General features: G+C 42.8%; 2 protein-coding genes across 10 annotated transcripts in view; both read left to right on the plus strand.

Annotated features, from left to right (window-relative positions):
* The first annotated feature begins 393 nt into the window (after nt 1–393).
* prmt6 (protein arginine methyltransferase 6) lies at nt 394–2,523 on the plus strand. The gene has a single exon (XM_063912147.1). It carries the CDS (start codon nt 451–453, stop codon nt 1,504–1,506), a length of 1,056 nt encoding a protein of 351 aa, XP_063768217.1. The 5' UTR covers nt 394–450; the 3' UTR covers nt 1,507–2,523.
* A 5,855-nt stretch (nt 2,524–8,378) lies between these two features.
* The window catches only part of ntng1a (netrin g1a), a 78,899-nt gene continuing 70,835 nt past the window's right edge, over nt 8,379–16,442 (plus strand). For 8 of the 9 annotated variants that reach the window (XM_063912243.1, XM_063912247.1, XM_063912244.1 and 5 more), the window contains exon 1: nt 10,385–11,070. The gene's annotated coding sequence lies outside the window, so the exon portion shown is untranslated. Of the gene's footprint in view, nt 8,675–10,384; nt 11,071–16,442 lie in introns of those variants that run through there. The other variant, XM_063912242.1, reaches the window with a different exon arrangement.

Genomic DNA, 16,442 nt, shown 5'->3' on the forward strand with positions numbered 1-16,442 from the left:
AATATAAAGTATCAAAGTAGACATTTGGAAAAAATAAAATAAAAGTGGAAGTAAATCAATTCTCAGGTGAAAATTAGCAAGATATATTTACTGTGGTTATTCTACCATTACGCACAGATCTGAATAGTGCAATTAGTGCGAATGTTTTGTATAGCCACTCTAATATATTTTCCCATTTTACATAATTAAGTGAGTTATTTATTTATAGTGATTATATATCATTATGTTAATTAATTACTCACTATTATACCAAGTAGAAGCACATCGTCCCCCTGACGGTGAATGCAGCAGTTCGACCACTGCGTCACTATTGTTTGGATGTGGGATTTGTAGTCTATTTCAACACTTGTCCTTGCTGTTATGGGCGGCAGGAAACTACAAGTTCCAGATTTCCCAATGCGGAAGTATCGAAACAAAACACACTGAGGTTGTTCCACAAGAGCCGAGAAGATGTCTCATGTGGTAAAGAAACGAAAATTGGATAAAACCCGACAGGACAGACTTTACTTTGACAGCTATACCGATGTGACTATCCACGAGGAAATGATTGCGGACCACGTCCGGACTAACACGTACCGAATGGCGATACTAAACAACAGTGAGTCCATACGGGGGAAAGTTGTGCTGGACGTGGGTGCAGGAACCGGCGTTTTAAGCATGTTCTGTGTTCAGGCCGGGGCTAAGAAAGTCTACGCCGTTGAAGCTTGCTCTATCGCCGAGCAGGCTGTGAACATAGTGAAACAGAACAACATGGAGGACCAAATTGAAGTGATTCGAGGCACAGTGGAGACGGTAGACCTACCGGAGAAGGTGGAGGTGATAGTGAGCGAGTGGATGGGTTATGCGCTCCTGCACGAGTCCATGCTAAACTCGGTCCTTTACGCACGCGACAAGTGGCTCAAGCCGGGCGGCATCATCCTGCCCCACAAAGCTGAGCTCTACATCGCCCCCATCAGTGACCCGGTGGTGGAGGACCGCTTACATTTCTGGTACACCGTCAAAGACCAGTACGGTGTCGACATGTCCTGCATGTCCGACTTTGCTAGGGGGTGCATCATGAACTCGGACATCACTGTGAACTCGGTGCACGGGGAGGACGTGCTCTCCCACCCGGCCCGCTTCGCAGAGCTCGATTTACACACGGTGACCGTGGAGGCGCTGCGGTCCGTTAAGGGGAAGTTTAAGTGTGAGTCTTTCGGATCGGCTGCAGTGAACGCTTTCTGTGTCTTCTTCACGGTCACTTTCCCATGCCCGGACAAGCCACAGACGCTGGTGCTCTCCACATCCCCGTTCAAGCCGGAGACTCACTGGAAGCAGGCGGTGCTGTACCTGGATGCCCCGGTGGATGTGGTGCAGGACACGGTGGTCACTGGGGAGATAAGCATGTTCCCCTCAGAGGAAAGCGCCAGACATATATGCATCCACGTGGACTACACCATAGGAGAGCAGAAAAGACAGTCAAAGACTTTCTCCATCCCTGACTGGAGCAGTGAAGCTCAGTCATAGGGCAGCATCAACATCCAGTGATACAGTTCAATCACCAGGCAACACACTCCAAAGTCCTGTATTAATATATGTCACTAAGATTCCCAAACCTGCTCACTGTGAGTTATTGAAGAAGTGAATCAATGTTGACCAGTGAGGTGAATCAACATAATGTAATGTAACACTAACCTGTGATGTGTGGGTTAATCATGTGGTCTGTAAAAGGTCTTTATAATAAAACTAATAAGGAAAGAAATCCAAACCCGAACATTGTTGATTTACTTTCCCAATCACTATACATGTTAATACACATCAATCAAAAACCAGTGTTCAGGTATTATTGTCAGTGTGGAAAAAACATTCCAAACAATATTTGAGTAACACCAAATACTTCTGACAAATGAATAGTTCAAATTAGGTGTGTGTGTAGCTCTGTAAATCCGAGTGAGGCAGGCAGGTTTTACAAATTGTTGAATAAATGCAATGCCATGCTGCAGACATCTGATATTCTATTAAATTTAGTCATGCATATTGTGGGGAATCTGATCAAAATGCTGCATTCAAATGAGGTTTAAACAGATATATTGACTTGGAGCAGCTGCAGGCAGACAGGAGGTGTTTCAAATTGGGCGGTATTCAGTTTTTAATAACAAACTAATGTGGCTCATTGTTTAAGTTTCAAAAGTTGCACACACTGTCATGTGTTGCCACAAACCACTGACTTTATCCACAGCTGCATCCTGCAGAAGACCTTTACAGGACACGTACAACCAAGTGTTTCGTTTAATGACATGCATGACTTTGCTGTATCCAAATGAGAGGTGACGGTGTTTTTATCAGAAACAATCAAGGATAAGCCTTTTTAATGATAGTTGGATGTCCACCTTTTTAATAATATGTCTCAAGTCCCTGATCAGTCAATGATTCACTGAAGGATTTTGAGTGTGATTAGAGTTTGGTGTTTCACAGAGAATTGTTTACCAGCGACATTCATTATTGAACAACTGGGAACTAGACTAATAAATGGTTTGACTGTTACTTGTGTCATGAGTCCTGATTGAAAATAGTCACTTATTCGTCTAGAGAGAATCCTGAGAGTGTGTCAAAGTTACTACAACTATCTTTTTATTATTTATGTGTGAAATACTGAGATTGATTTTAAAATGGTGTATTCTATTGAAGTTGGAATGGCCAGTAACAACTTTATAGCAAATATAAATAAACAATCAAACCATAGCAACAAACTAAAGAGATAACTGGTACAATGATAAGATAACCTGTAAGTCAATGGCAATGCTGTCATAGATTTATGCTGATCCAACAATCGCTATATTCTGAAGACATTATTTATATATTTTATTTATTTAGTTTAATATTGTGTTATTCCAGGTCAAAGGACAATGTATTGAATTAACCTTTTTGTAACTCTGTGAATTGAAGCCATATTATGTGAATGATTCCAACGGAATAAAGCCATTATCTGTAATGAACATAATGAAAACTAATCATGAGCTATAGTGTCTACAAATCAAGAGCATTGTCTGTCAGTTTGGATAAAGTTACCAATGGCTGAATCTCATGTTTAACTTCAAACTTTGATTTATTGCAATATTCTGAGCCTATGATGACAAGCAAAAGAAGATGCACACATCCAAAACAAACACAAATGTTCTTAATTATAAATGAGTCTTTGCTCACATAACACTAAGGCTGATAATTCATCTTCTGAAATCGCTTTCAAGCTTTTTTAGGACCCAGACTTTCAGATGACAGCAGTCTACGGTTTGAAACACATGTACACTCTCTCTTCAAAAGTCAAGCAGTCAAATGGACTAAAAGCCAGGGTCAGATCATTGCTGTCAAATGTCAAAGCAGGTCTTTTCCTGGCTGCATTGTGAAAAGGCTGCACTGGGGGGGGGGCTTTTCAGTCTCTTTGTTGCTGTAGAACATGTTTTTTTGTCAGGGCGAGACAAAAATACATTCCTACGGCCTCAATTCAAATGAAATTATACCATTGGCTTAATGTGCACGTACAGTGGCTGAATATCTATATGTGCCTGGAAGAAATGTCGGTGTGCTGCACAAAGGAAAGTGTCCGGCGAAAGGAAACGTCAAATGCAGCACAGGCAGCCACTATTAAGGCCAGAACCACGCTCATGCATGCATGGCCACTCTTGGATGCTAAATGCTAAACTAATTGTGATCCATTGCTGCCTGAAATGGTTTGGAAAGCATTAGAAACAAGTGTTGAAACTTGAAATGGGATTATTTGTCTTGTATCGCTCAGCCATTTAGGAGACAATCAATGGACAATGTGCTTAATCTAACTGATTTCAAGAAAGCAGGACTGGTGAGTGAAAGCCAGCGGGGGGGGGGGTTCAACTCTTGGACTATAGCCAGGACAGATGTGTCGAATGAAATCATGTGTTCTTTTAAATTTGGTGAACATCATTTAAGTTAGACACAAAATATGTATGAAGCAGTTATGACTCAAATAATAATTTAGCAGCTATTCAAATGTTGATTTGTATAAACCTCTAGGCCTGAGGTGCTGTTGGAACACCCAGTGTGAGGCCTTAGGTTGTATTTATTCTTTCCACTGTCATTTTAAGGATAATCACGTTGTGTTATGCTCAAAAGTTCAGTTTTGGTTTCACCCAACCACAAAAATGAAATGTTTGCTTTTCAGTAAGTGTTGTTCATGATCCCACTTCTCTTGACTACTTCCGAGTCGGACCACAAAGGGTAACATGGTGGTGACTATAGTGAATATCTCACAGGCTCTCACCTCAACATTCAATCCAATGTCCCTGATAAAATCAAATAGTGCCCCTGAGACACAATTAATTATGTATCCCCACAACGTACCTAGAAAAATGTAAATCCCCTAATGTAATCTGGTTTGATTTGAGATAATAGGCCATTTAAATCCATCCTGGCGTTCCTGTTTATGTTTGCAGCGACCAGATTAACATACCAGCCCTCTCTATGGGTCATACAGTGTGAATCCTGAACCTCACTCTTACTGGGGGGAAATTGTTGAACGTGTTTCGACAGAGGTCATTTCTCGACAGTTGAAACCTGACTGGACTCTGGTGGCGTGCAGTATCTAATCATGGCCACTCATTCATCTTTGTATGCTAATGACAGCATGAATAAGCCAATAGGATTCAATTCCCACCATCGGTTACAGTAACCCATATTACTGTCAGCATTTCCTGTGAGGGCAATTTGGGAATATTTTATTGACAAAAGCTAATTTTGTCGCCAGCCGACCCCTCGTGGCAGACCATTCGTCATCGTTACGGTTAACAATAGGAGCTGACCCTTGCGCTTGCTGCTAAACCCCAAAATAGCTGTCCCACTATACCTTTCCATATTTTTCCTCAACAGTCATAAAACAGTAAACTTATTCAAATGAGAGGAAGTGTTTATTTTAGCTCTCAGCTGCAAAAAAATAGTAACTTCCTATCAGAAATGCATCCAGCTGAAAGCACTGAGTCGTGACTTCATGGACGGACACACACCGCTCAACATGGACAGATCTGGACGGCGACTGTTAAGAAAGTAAATCCCAAAACACTCGCAGGGGCACGTAAATCTGAACGGGATGCCCCTGATTTACAATCAGCCCGAGGCAGACGTCTCTCAGCCTGTGAGCAAAGTACAAATCCCGCAAACTATGGAGCCATATTCTCCCCCCCCCTTGCTCACCGACCAGCTAATCCTTTTTCAATCATGCACTTTTTGGATTATGCCTCTATGTAATTCTTCTCAGGTATTGTTTTATAATTTAATATGATATTTCACTGGGGTGAGGTGGGTTATGGGTTTAGGGCGCCGTGCAGGATTGGATAAGCAGCCGAGGTCTGCGGGCAGCAGATTGGAGCGGAGTGTTAGTGCCAGGCTCAAAGGACTGTGATAAACCTTTGACGCAAAGTCCAAATGGAGCAGGTGCACAAAGGTGCTGAGACTGACCTGATTCAGTCCTTCCAAAGAATCCCATAATGCAATGTGAATCCTGTATTCGTCCCGACTCTTACCAAGTGTATTGCCTCCCAAGAGAAGTTAGGATACATTGCATAGTCACGCAGAAGTAAAAATGGCAGGTAAACATCGTTATTCACCTTGCCCATGTTGTGAAAGACGGGAAACTTGGAGAGAATGCAGAAAAAAGCCCTTTTTTTTTTTTCTCCTCGGCTCTTTGCAGAGTTCACCAAATCTGAGCTTGCTGAATCTACACAAGACTCCTCTCTTCATGCATATTGTTATAGTTAAGAAATTGTGATTGTAGATTAAACTTCCTACCTAGCAATATACATCTATAGAAGCTCAAATGTGATGCCCTTCAACACGTGTGTGCATCAGTAGGGGAGCGGTATATGGATCAAATAAACTTTCACTAATTGGATATTGTGATAATAATATGATGAAGTGGATCTTCTAATTGTGATAACATTAAGATATATATATATATATGTTGATACTACGACCTGATCTGAGTGTCAGTTTCTCTGGCAATAGAATACATGAAAGATCAAGATACTTCATCACATGGGTACCACAAACTCCTAAGGTTGAGTAATGCCATTTTCATTGAATGATTCTTCAACATTGCGTGCGCTGTTTGACACAATCAAATATATGAATTGCATAAATACTTAGTTTACACCAGCTAATGGTTGAGAATTTTTCATGGTGGATATCATAATTTGGAGTGAACATATGCATCAGTTATAATACCGCTTAATACTTATGGAAAATACATTTCCTGTCTAACACTTTTCTACTTTTTCGTGAGCAATAGTCTGACTGCAGTATTTGTAATAGAGTGTTTCACAATGTTGTAGCCTAAACAGCTCCATGCACTCTCAGATTTAGGTGGATGACACGGCTCTGTCACACCACATAAAAGTGAGCACACTCTTATTTCTTTAAGAATATCCTGCCTCTCTCTGTCTCCCCCCCCCCCCCCCCCCTCTCCTAACATACTCCTCCGGATGAAGGCAACATTACCCTTCATTGAACAGGCGTAAAAATCCAATACCTCTGTGCCTGGTGTCTGCCAGACAGGGATGTGCTAAGACAGCTTTACCCATCAATTTTCTAATAACCATCATGAAATATGACAAGAACGGAAAAAAAGAAACCCAACAACACACAAGGGTGGAGGTGAGATATCGGAACACAGGCCACGTGATTATCGGTCTCTCAAGTTAAGAGCCACCTATTGAACCCACTGATAAGTCTAAAGGTGTGTGTGTGTGTGTGTGTGTGTGTGTGTGTGTGTGTGTGTGTGTGTGTGTGTGTGTGTGTGTGTGTGTGTGTGTGTGTGTGTGTGTGTGTGTGTGTGTGTGTGTGTGTGTGTGTGTGTGTGTGTGTGTGTGTGTGTGTGTGTGTGTGTGTGTGTGTGTGTGTGTGTGCATCCTCCTTTCATTCTGACATCCAGCACATCTTCTTTAAGAGCGAGTCTGTCTGCCTGAACTTGGTGTTTTAGGCCTTGAACAAAAATCTGAAAACATCTTAACTATCTGTAGATAGAATTTAAAATGTGTTCTGTGGGCGGCTTACTTTTTCACTGTTTATTTGGATTCAAAATAGGGAATTAAATGTGCTCTTAGGTAGCTTTTCACTGTGCGCACCTCTTTGGTGTCGTTGAATTAGAACCAGAGGTTTGTGTAAGTTGCCCTTGGGCTCTCCGGGGAGAGAGAAAGAGAGGCATCTGTGTGAAGAGTCCACAGCTGTAGCCTTAACCTGTCCACTGGTTCCCTTGTAAAGAGTGTGATTGTTGTGTATTGGATATCATTTGAAAGAGAGTCTGAGACAGGAGCTTATGATTTTGGGCATTTACTTCCAAGAAAGGCACAGTCATCCAATACACTCTCTTTCTCTTTGTGTAGTCACAGATACTGTATTGCACAAATTTACATCATTAAGTTATTGACTCTGAATCATTCTTTAGACACTATGGCTCTGACGCTGGGTCATCAAGTTCGAGTGTCATTACGTCTTGGCAGTTCATGACAATCGAGCAGGTGTCTCAAAGCACCCAATGGTGTATGTGACTCCATTAGAGAACACTTCATGCAGATCTGTATGTGAACTAAACAAAACTAAATACAAGATATCTGACATACGTACAGTCATAACCACTTTACTGAGATCCGAAATGCACCATAAACCAACTCGACCACGTTCCTGTACTTTTCATGTGCCGGGTTTATTGGGTTTATCAACTCAATAGATATCTGGCTTTCCATCTGGCTCAGAAGCTACCACCCTCAACTGTTGCTCTAAAATGGGGACAATTGAGCAGCTGGCATCATATGTTTCTATTAAAAAAAATTGATATGCAAGCAATTCATACAAAGCCCCGTTTCTGTTGCTTCCTATTTGATTTGTTAAGGGATGATTTGTGATTATGATGAAGGAGCTTCTAACAGAAGTTGCCCATAATCTACATGTTAACCGCAATCCCCTTTGGTTCATGTGTCTCATTGACTTGTGTTCACATGGATAGGAAGTTATGTTACCATAACTCTTTCAAGAAATCTTTATATTTTCTTATACGGTGTGCAAAAAAAAGTCCATTCATGCAATAAAGAAATCCAATAGAAATTCCTGCCACCATTGCTCCAGTTTATGATCAGATTTGAATGTGATCGCAGTGGCTTGGCACAGGAAAGTGTGTTTCAGTTGTAAAATATCACTGAATGATTTATTTAAATTTTTTAAAAGGAGGCTTAACTGCAGCAGTTAGAGATGTACTCCGCACTCAGCTGCGGCTCACAGGCTTCAGCAAGGAAAGAAACTTGAGGGGAAAGTCAGTTGTCAAAGGCTGAGCGCCTCATTGTGTCAGAGAGCAGTGAGTCCGGTCACTCCTCTCTTTAATGAGCCACTTGGAATCTTTTTAAATCACCTGTTTCCTTTTAACCAACTTTTTTTTTAATTGGTTACACCTGGCGTGGAGGATTTTTTTCTCCTTGTGTGCCCGGCTCTAAGTGACGTTGCGCCGGTACCGGGAGCTCTCCTCCATTCCCCGCGAGTGGCGGAGACAAGCTGGTCGCTTCTACGGCGAGCCTCCCGTTCCCGCGCCGCGCTAAGATGTCCCGTTTTAAAGCGGATTTATTTGGCTGCAACAGGCGACACGCGTGGCTGTCCTCCCCGCTATGAAGCACTGAAGACCAAGGTGAGAGTCTCAGCCCTTTTTCTTTTCATTTCATCCATCCCCAATCAAACCGGAGCGCGTAAACTTTTGGAGCTTCGTTGCAGCGCTCCGAGTGGGTGGCCAAATTGTGCGTCGTGTGGGATTTGTAACCTTACTAATTTGGGAACAGATCCATTCTTTTTCTGTTGTCTGCTTCTATGCGCTACTGTCTTATATGCGTGGTAATGCAGACCACAAATCAGCCAAATCAACACGTTGGGTGCGATAAAATATAATTCAGGTGTAGCCATATATATATCTGGTTTGTGTCTGAGGCTAAACTGTCTTCTTGCAATTTCCTGCACAACTCACCTGCGTGTGTTTTATGAGGTTATAAAGGACGCGCTGAGAGATGGTATAGGTACTGCGTGTCCACATACAGTAAAAAGTCATTTGAAATGAATCAGTCACGCTGTGTGCAGATAATAGCGCCCATGATTCCTTGTCATGTGTAGATAACACTGAGACAGCACTCTTGTCATCCAATTGATTTCTTTTTCTCACGCTGGATTAACATCTCTTATCTCTATCTCCTCTTTTAAAAGCAATCTTTTTCTTGTTACATGAACAATTTAACGCAAGTTTTCTGAGGTTCGGCTCTCTTTCTGATGACACCATTGAATGCTAAATGCCCCAGAGCAGGTTAGGGGGATATGCGGGGGTGATGAGGGCCTCTGTGGGCCTATAGAGGCTGCCTGCAGACTGAAGGCATCCACACATTGAGCTGTAGATGCTTGTCAAGCTGCTGAGAGGTTAACCTGTGCGCCAAGTGTCAAGACCTGAACACCACCGCCCTTCTACCTCCTCTCACTCTTTGTGGGAATCAATTAAGGTGTGAGAAGACGGTGCACTCTCAGGATTGATTAAATTGTTCTCGTTAACAATTTTATTGAAGGGTGAAGCAGGAATGAGGTAAAGCCATGTCGCCTATCGTCAGTCCGAAAACAGCGGCTATGTGAGTTTGTATGTGAAATTACAATCAATGATGTTCCCCTATATAGTTATGTATTGCCCATTTCTCATTTGAGTTAAAGGAGTTTCTGTTTAAAAGGACAACTTGGTGCTGGAGTGACATATGTTTCCATTACATTAAATTCAGACGACTTCCATACACGTATAGGAGATTAAACAACTTCATGTATGAGGCCATCATAGTAAACATAACCGCAGGGTAATGTCCTTTTTTTTTTTTACATAAGAGTTAAATCCCTTTTATTTAATGAATTACGCACCATTCTGAGTTGTTGCAAAAACATCTTAATTATCTTTATAAAATAACAATTAATAATAATCTGAATTAAGCAGTAGGAGATACTAACACAAAAGCATTTCATATCTTAAAATTGAGCACGCCTTTGGTTGCTTGCCCAGTTATAATCGCCATCTGGGAGTCAGAGATATTCCTCTTTCTATTTTACCCGGATGCAATATTTCCTTTGGGACTATTAACGCGCGCATTTGTTGGATAATTTACCGCGATAGTCGACCCGGGTGAACTCCACTAAAAGAGGCTCAACTGCAGGCGATCCTCCTCCCTCCTGAGTTATAACGGGTCCCGAAAGAGGATGCTGCGCGCTTGTTTGAGGGTGGTGGGGGGGTTTGAAGGCGAGGTGGAGTCGGGCTAGAGGGGTGGGGAGAGAAACCATAGGTGTGCGTGGGGGGGGAAACAAGCTGAGTGTGCGTCTCATCTAATAGAGCCTCGGAACGCATTATCTTCCCCGCCATCTCCGTCTGGGCGGTCGGTGCTGCGCCGTGCCGGGGAAACGTCCAGAAGAGCGGGTATTCTTAGACGCCGAGTGTAATTGGTATGATTATTGTCCTTGTTGGGTGGCTCAAACCTATTCATAGCGCGGGAGAAGGAGAGAGAGAGTGGGGATGAGATCTGCAGAGTGATCTTCACGCAGTTGGAAATGAAGGAATTATAAACAGGAGGGACGCACACGAGCAGGTCAAAGTTTCTTTTGCGAATTGGGCTTTTTTTTTTCCTTTTCTGCGGACATCACTGCGCCTCAGATTGACGCCGTGATGGAATGACACTTGGAGAGAGGATGATGGACACTTTGGCACCGAAGCTCCGTCTCAGAAATCCTCCCGTTTACACCAGGCGCGGTGCTGCTGACCGAGCCCTCAGGACGGTGATCAGTCATTTGTTTTGAAGTGGCAGGAAAATCCTCCTCTTGATCGTTTTCTCCAAACAAGAGTGAGAGATGATGCGCACAGCGATTCCTCTGAGACAGACGTGCGTACTCATCACATTGCCGTTAAGGAGCGCGTCTTAAAGAGCTTCTTTCTTCATCCTTCTTCATTCTTCTTCTCTGAACTTGTTGAACGGTGTTAAAGAGAGAGCAGGGGGACAGGGAGTACCCAGTACAAGAAATGTAAGTTCTTCTTTTTGCTCGTAAAGTTTACTTTGTGTGTGTTGGAGCGTTTACTCTACAGCCTTGTGTTACTCTGGCGTGGCTGCATTTATGCTCTGTCACAAACAGACCAGCAGTGTGCAGAGACTTGTATGACTTTTCCTTCGAAACTGCACAACTTTTCTCGGAACCACAAAGGATTATCCATTGGTACTACACATGAGGCGACCTTGAATGCATCCAAAACTTAGTCTTCAGGTCATTTTTTTGAGGCGCCCCCTTGTGGAACTTATTACCAAATCGTTGCCTATCTATCAGCATAATTACATTTGTGTCATGCTGCAGCCAGTTGACCTATACTCAATTTATGAGCAACCTGTTACAGTAAGATTAGTTGTGCCACAAGGTTTCAATATTGCCTCTCTCTTTACACATGCGCTGGCTTCTTATTTAATTAGCTTATTTCTTATTCTTCTTTCAGATATATTATTTCTCACAAATCTGTGGCTGTGTGTCCTCTGAACTTTGATTTTTACATAAAATGTATAATCTGAAAGACCCACATGATTTTACCTCTGCCTTGTATTGGATAACACCTTTAAAATATTATTATTTTTAAGGATTTGCTCATTACCAACAATTATAATGGCTTAAGGATTGAGGCACATGCTGTACTGAATTGATAAAATAACACTTTTTAAGATTTGTTTTATAATCTTGAATGAGTTGCCTTTTTAAGTGTTTTTATCGTGTTAGAAATTGTGATGGCACTCATAATACTTCACTCATGAAAGAATGACAGGTAATTATGAGTCATCTCTTGTGTAGCTGTTAGCAGCTGTCGCTTTAAACCATGTGACTGTCCCTGCTTATATTTCAGCATCGGGGAGCTACCTGGGCGAGGGCATTCTTTCGAGCTAAAGTGGACGTTTTGAGTATCCAGACATGTCACTGTGGTTGCAGAATAATGTGCCAGCAGCCTTTTAGGAAAAGTGTCTTTAATAATGCATAAGGTGTTCCTGTGTCGCACAGAGAGGAATGCTCGGTCGCGAGGGGAGGCAGGGTGAGAGACGGAGAGGATGGAGGGAGGTCAGGCGGAGGCTCATTGGGTGCCCCGTGCACTGCTGCATGGTGTGATGCTGGAGTAACCGACGCCCGGGGGTGTTCAACTCGACTCTGGGCGGCTCTCGGCGCAGTCACCCTGTCAAAAGTGCAGCTCTCGCACACACAGAGTTCATGTGGCAGCTTCAGCAGCTCAGGGCAGGGTGCCGGGGCGGGGTGGAAGGAGTTAGAAGGGACAGAGGAAGAAATAGAGGGTTGTGGCAGATTCAGCTGGTGGAGGCAAGTGGAGGACGCCTTCGGAGGCCTGACCTGTCTGACTCCATTGGACGCTGAATGTGAGGAGAGGCTGCAGCCCCTTCATTTTAAAGGAACCTCAGCAGGGTTCAACATGGGTTTCTGAGAGCCAGCAATGTAGCCCTCCCTAAAAGTCTATTCTACTGATTTCTATCATGTTTATCATATCAGAAGAAATATCAGCCCGGTGTTGGCTGTTTGTCCAACCCTATAGCCGAGCCAGAGCTTTGATTCCTTCTGAAGCGGCCCACCCATCCCCACAGCAGAGTCACTTAACCAGCTGTCAGCACTCCAGCCATTTGCTACCTGTCGTCATTATTAAAAGATCATAAGCCTGCCGATTGAAGGCGGCGACATTTTAGGAAGTGGAAAAGCGCGCTAAGTGATGGGCTGACTCAGAGGCATGCCCCGGGGAAGCATTACAGGCGTGCTCTCGCTGTTCTACCGTAACGCTGCCTGTCATGTTTGCGGGGGCCATGCTTCACTCTCCATATGTTTATTCATGAGGACAGTGGCCCTATTGGCAGGTTGTTAACAGAAAAGATTAGGGATTCTGGAAAGGCAGTCAGAGAAATCTGGTGAGTGGAGCACAGAAAGCAGGCAGGAGGCTTTTTTATTTCTGAAGCGCGGCCAGCTTCTATCTTTATCTATCTTTCATCCGTTTCTGACTGTCTGGCCTCCTGTCTTTCTGTCCCTCTCTCTCTCTTTCCTGTGCGCTTGTTTCTCTTTAAGCAAGGCACTGGTGGGGAATATAAAACAGGTAGAGTCAGGAAAGATGAAAGTAGGTAGAGACAGCACAGACGCAGGGTCAGAAATTGCCCTTGAAAGTGCATAAAATGCGTGAAATTAAAAATGAAAGGTGGGATAGAAGGGATATCAAGTGGTAACCTTGTAATTAAGCTACCCAACACTATACTGAGCACTTCATTTAGAGGTAAAGTGGACATTTCTTTCAATTTTGGATATATTTCTAATATGATAATTAGTTGAACTTTTAAACAGACAGGCAGGTGTGTGAGTACTGCCCCCTGTGGGCCACTGTAGGTGATCTGTGTGAGGTTATGACCTGGCAATTCTCGCCGCTGTGTCCTGGTGGAGGAAGAAATGATCAAAGAACGAATAAAATTGAAGTCTGGAGCAGTTGAAAATGTTGCCACCACAGAAGCAGCAGCAGGAAATAAATGCTGAACCCACAAAACCACTGATCAATAAAGAAAGATCAATATGGGCAAGAATTGACAAGTGGAAGGATGGGAGATGAAGTGGGGCAGAAAGAGGAAAACACTGTGGCTCAAATGAGTGTTTGTTTGCCAATTTAAATGTTAGGTATGATTCCATAAAATTGCCACTGAAAGGGCACGAAATGTCCTCTGAGTAAGAAGTGAATCACGTCTTTTTAGGTTAAAGGTGTGTCATATGTGAGGGATCGTTTGTTCATTGGATAAAATGCATGATCTACAAGTGACTCGCACCAGTAGTGAAGAGCGGCTCTGGGGACGTGCGTGTAACGCCTCCCTTGTGATTCGGAGAAACACTCAGTCATGCTCCAGTGGCCCCGGGGATGAAATGGAAGCAGACAGTGGTCGGGTTCACGAGTGGCTGTTTGGGTGGGTGGGACGGACTCACCAGCCAAACAAAACCTCTCCTGGGTCTGCCGGGCCTTGTGAAAGATTCATGTGTTTAAATATAAAATCCAGCCTCCGTTTGCAGTGCTGACTGGTGGGTACCTTCAGTCCCCTGCCGTGTCAGGCCCGGCCGTGAGTGCACAGACTGCTCTACTGTATGTGATTTACCAGCACTATATGCGGTGAAGGCTTACACAATTTTTAAGTATTAAATCTGATTATTTTCAAGCAGAAAGGCTTGCAAATATGCAGTGTTTTCACCAAAATGGTTAGAATTTTGGCTAATTTGCTCCTTCTTCAGTTAAGTGGTAAATACCTTATTTTGTAAATGTTATTATAACTACTTTAATTTGCTTTTTTCTACACCTTAAAGTAAATGCATTCACTTTTTATATTTCTATGACCTCGTTCAGACCTCATTGCTGGGGTGAATCCATGGTTAGATAGTCTCAAGATCATATGTATTTTTTCATATTGTAAAAGTGCTCCTCCACTCAAAACTGCAGAAATATCCATGTGCAGTTTTGTAATCACAATTTTGGGGAAATCCAAATGAGCTTGGAAGCCAATCATGCCCCAGTATTCAATTTAAAGATATCCTGTAGAAACTAAAGACAACAAAGTTAGATCAGCTGTCCAGAGCCCAATGAGGGATGACGAGCAGATGTTATTTTTAAGATGTTTTACCATTTCATCACAAATAACGATTTAAAGCAAAAATATTTGCGTTGATGTTTTAGGTTATTTTCTTGTTACTGCTTTAACACACCACACTGGTACATATTATTTTGGTTAACTCATCCATCAGGTTATAAATAAAATACATTACACGCTCAATTTCAGCTTTGATTTATTTTTTATATTTAAAACCAATCTCTATTTATAACAAGTGACTTCTTGCACATCTTTCAACTCTTCCCTCAGACGCTGCAGGTGATGCCATCGATAAAACGTGCTGGATAAATGTTGTGACGAGGCCGCATCAATTCACGTATTCAAGATATATTTGCAGTAATATTATCATACATTTGTTTTTTTTAAATGTCCCACAAATAGTCCGTCTGGCAGTCACCTCCCTCACACCCGGCGACCCCCCCCCACTGTTACTGTAAGTGTTATCGCTCTGTGCCTATATATATACTGTATTCCCTAACGTGAAAGAAGCTCAGACTTCCTGTGAGCGCGCCGCCTCTCATGTCCTCCAGGCCTTGATCGATGGTTGGAGAAAGCGACCGTCCCTTAAATAAACCCTTTTCTCACTTAAAATGCACATCCACACTTCTTCCATCTGCTCTCCTTTTCTATCCCTCACCTCTTCTCCTTGGGGAGACGGAGGGTTATAAGCAGGGAGTAATGAGAGGAAGGGGCCACTGTATGCAAGACTGTGGAGTTATAATGACCCCGCGCTTGTGATCTCTATTGCTTGTTATCGAAGCCTCGCCACCGCTTGTTGTCTCATTACACGTGACCTGAACCTCTCTTTATCCAGAGGTTGCATGTGGAGCATGCACACACACTTTTTCACACACACACACACACACACACACACACACACACACACTGGCAGACACTTTCAGGCCGTCTCTTTAGTCTCCTCCTTAACACAGTAATATTATGTCTCTTAATGGGAACAGGGAGCTCGGTGCCAAGAGTTCCCTTTGGATAATTGGCTGCTACCTCACCTGCTGACATCTCCCCCATTGACATTCTTACATTTAACATTAAAGGTGCTCCACACCCACCCCCCCACCCCCTTACGTTCTTCCTCCAGTCTCTGAATCACAATAGCTGCTTTTGTATTTTCTTTTGTACTGGTTTTACATTATATTTCCCCATGATATTGTGCGAACAATGTAATCCCAGTTCCCTGCTCTCTGTGGATTCATCACTCCTATTGGTGTGATGAATCACTATTTTTAAACAGAGCTTAAGGCATAAGGGGCGATTTCGTTTTTAAAAAAGCTAGCACTTGCAACCAGTCAAAAAGTTTTCATTTTACCGGCCATGTTCTTGAAAACCTCTCCTTTTACCAAGTTTGTTCTGCCTTGATTGTAGTGGAGGATAACAGACTTTTATTTCTCTGTTTGGGCCCTTGCTGAATTTGACGAATTTCTATGCCCCTGACCTTCACTGTTCATTACAATTATCATTTGCATCCATCAGATTGAAGTGTCTGTGAAAGACACAGTGTGAACATATCCACAGACGCAGCTCTACAGCTTCTATACTCTGGTACAACACATCACATGGACACTTTGAAGAGGCACATGCAAATACTATAACCACATCCCTGTTTAACTTTAGATGTGCCTTTCTAAAGTCATTTTTCATCTGGATGTCAACTCTCCATATTGTTTCTTATCACCGTCTCTATAATCAAGAGAGTTACCTAGAAGGTGTATCCTTTATTCC

The sequence above is a fragment of the Eleginops maclovinus genome, chromosome 21 (genome assembly GCF_036324505.1).
Source record: "Eleginops maclovinus isolate JMC-PN-2008 ecotype Puerto Natales chromosome 21, JC_Emac_rtc_rv5, whole genome shotgun sequence".
NCBI lineage: Eukaryota > Metazoa > Chordata > Actinopteri > Perciformes > Eleginopidae > Eleginops > Eleginops maclovinus.

Excerpts from the sequence above, each read along its gene's own strand:
- prmt6 (XM_063912147.1), top strand. The coding sequence starts at position 451 with ATGTCTCATGTGGTAAAGAAACGAAAATTGGATAAAACCCGACAGGAC.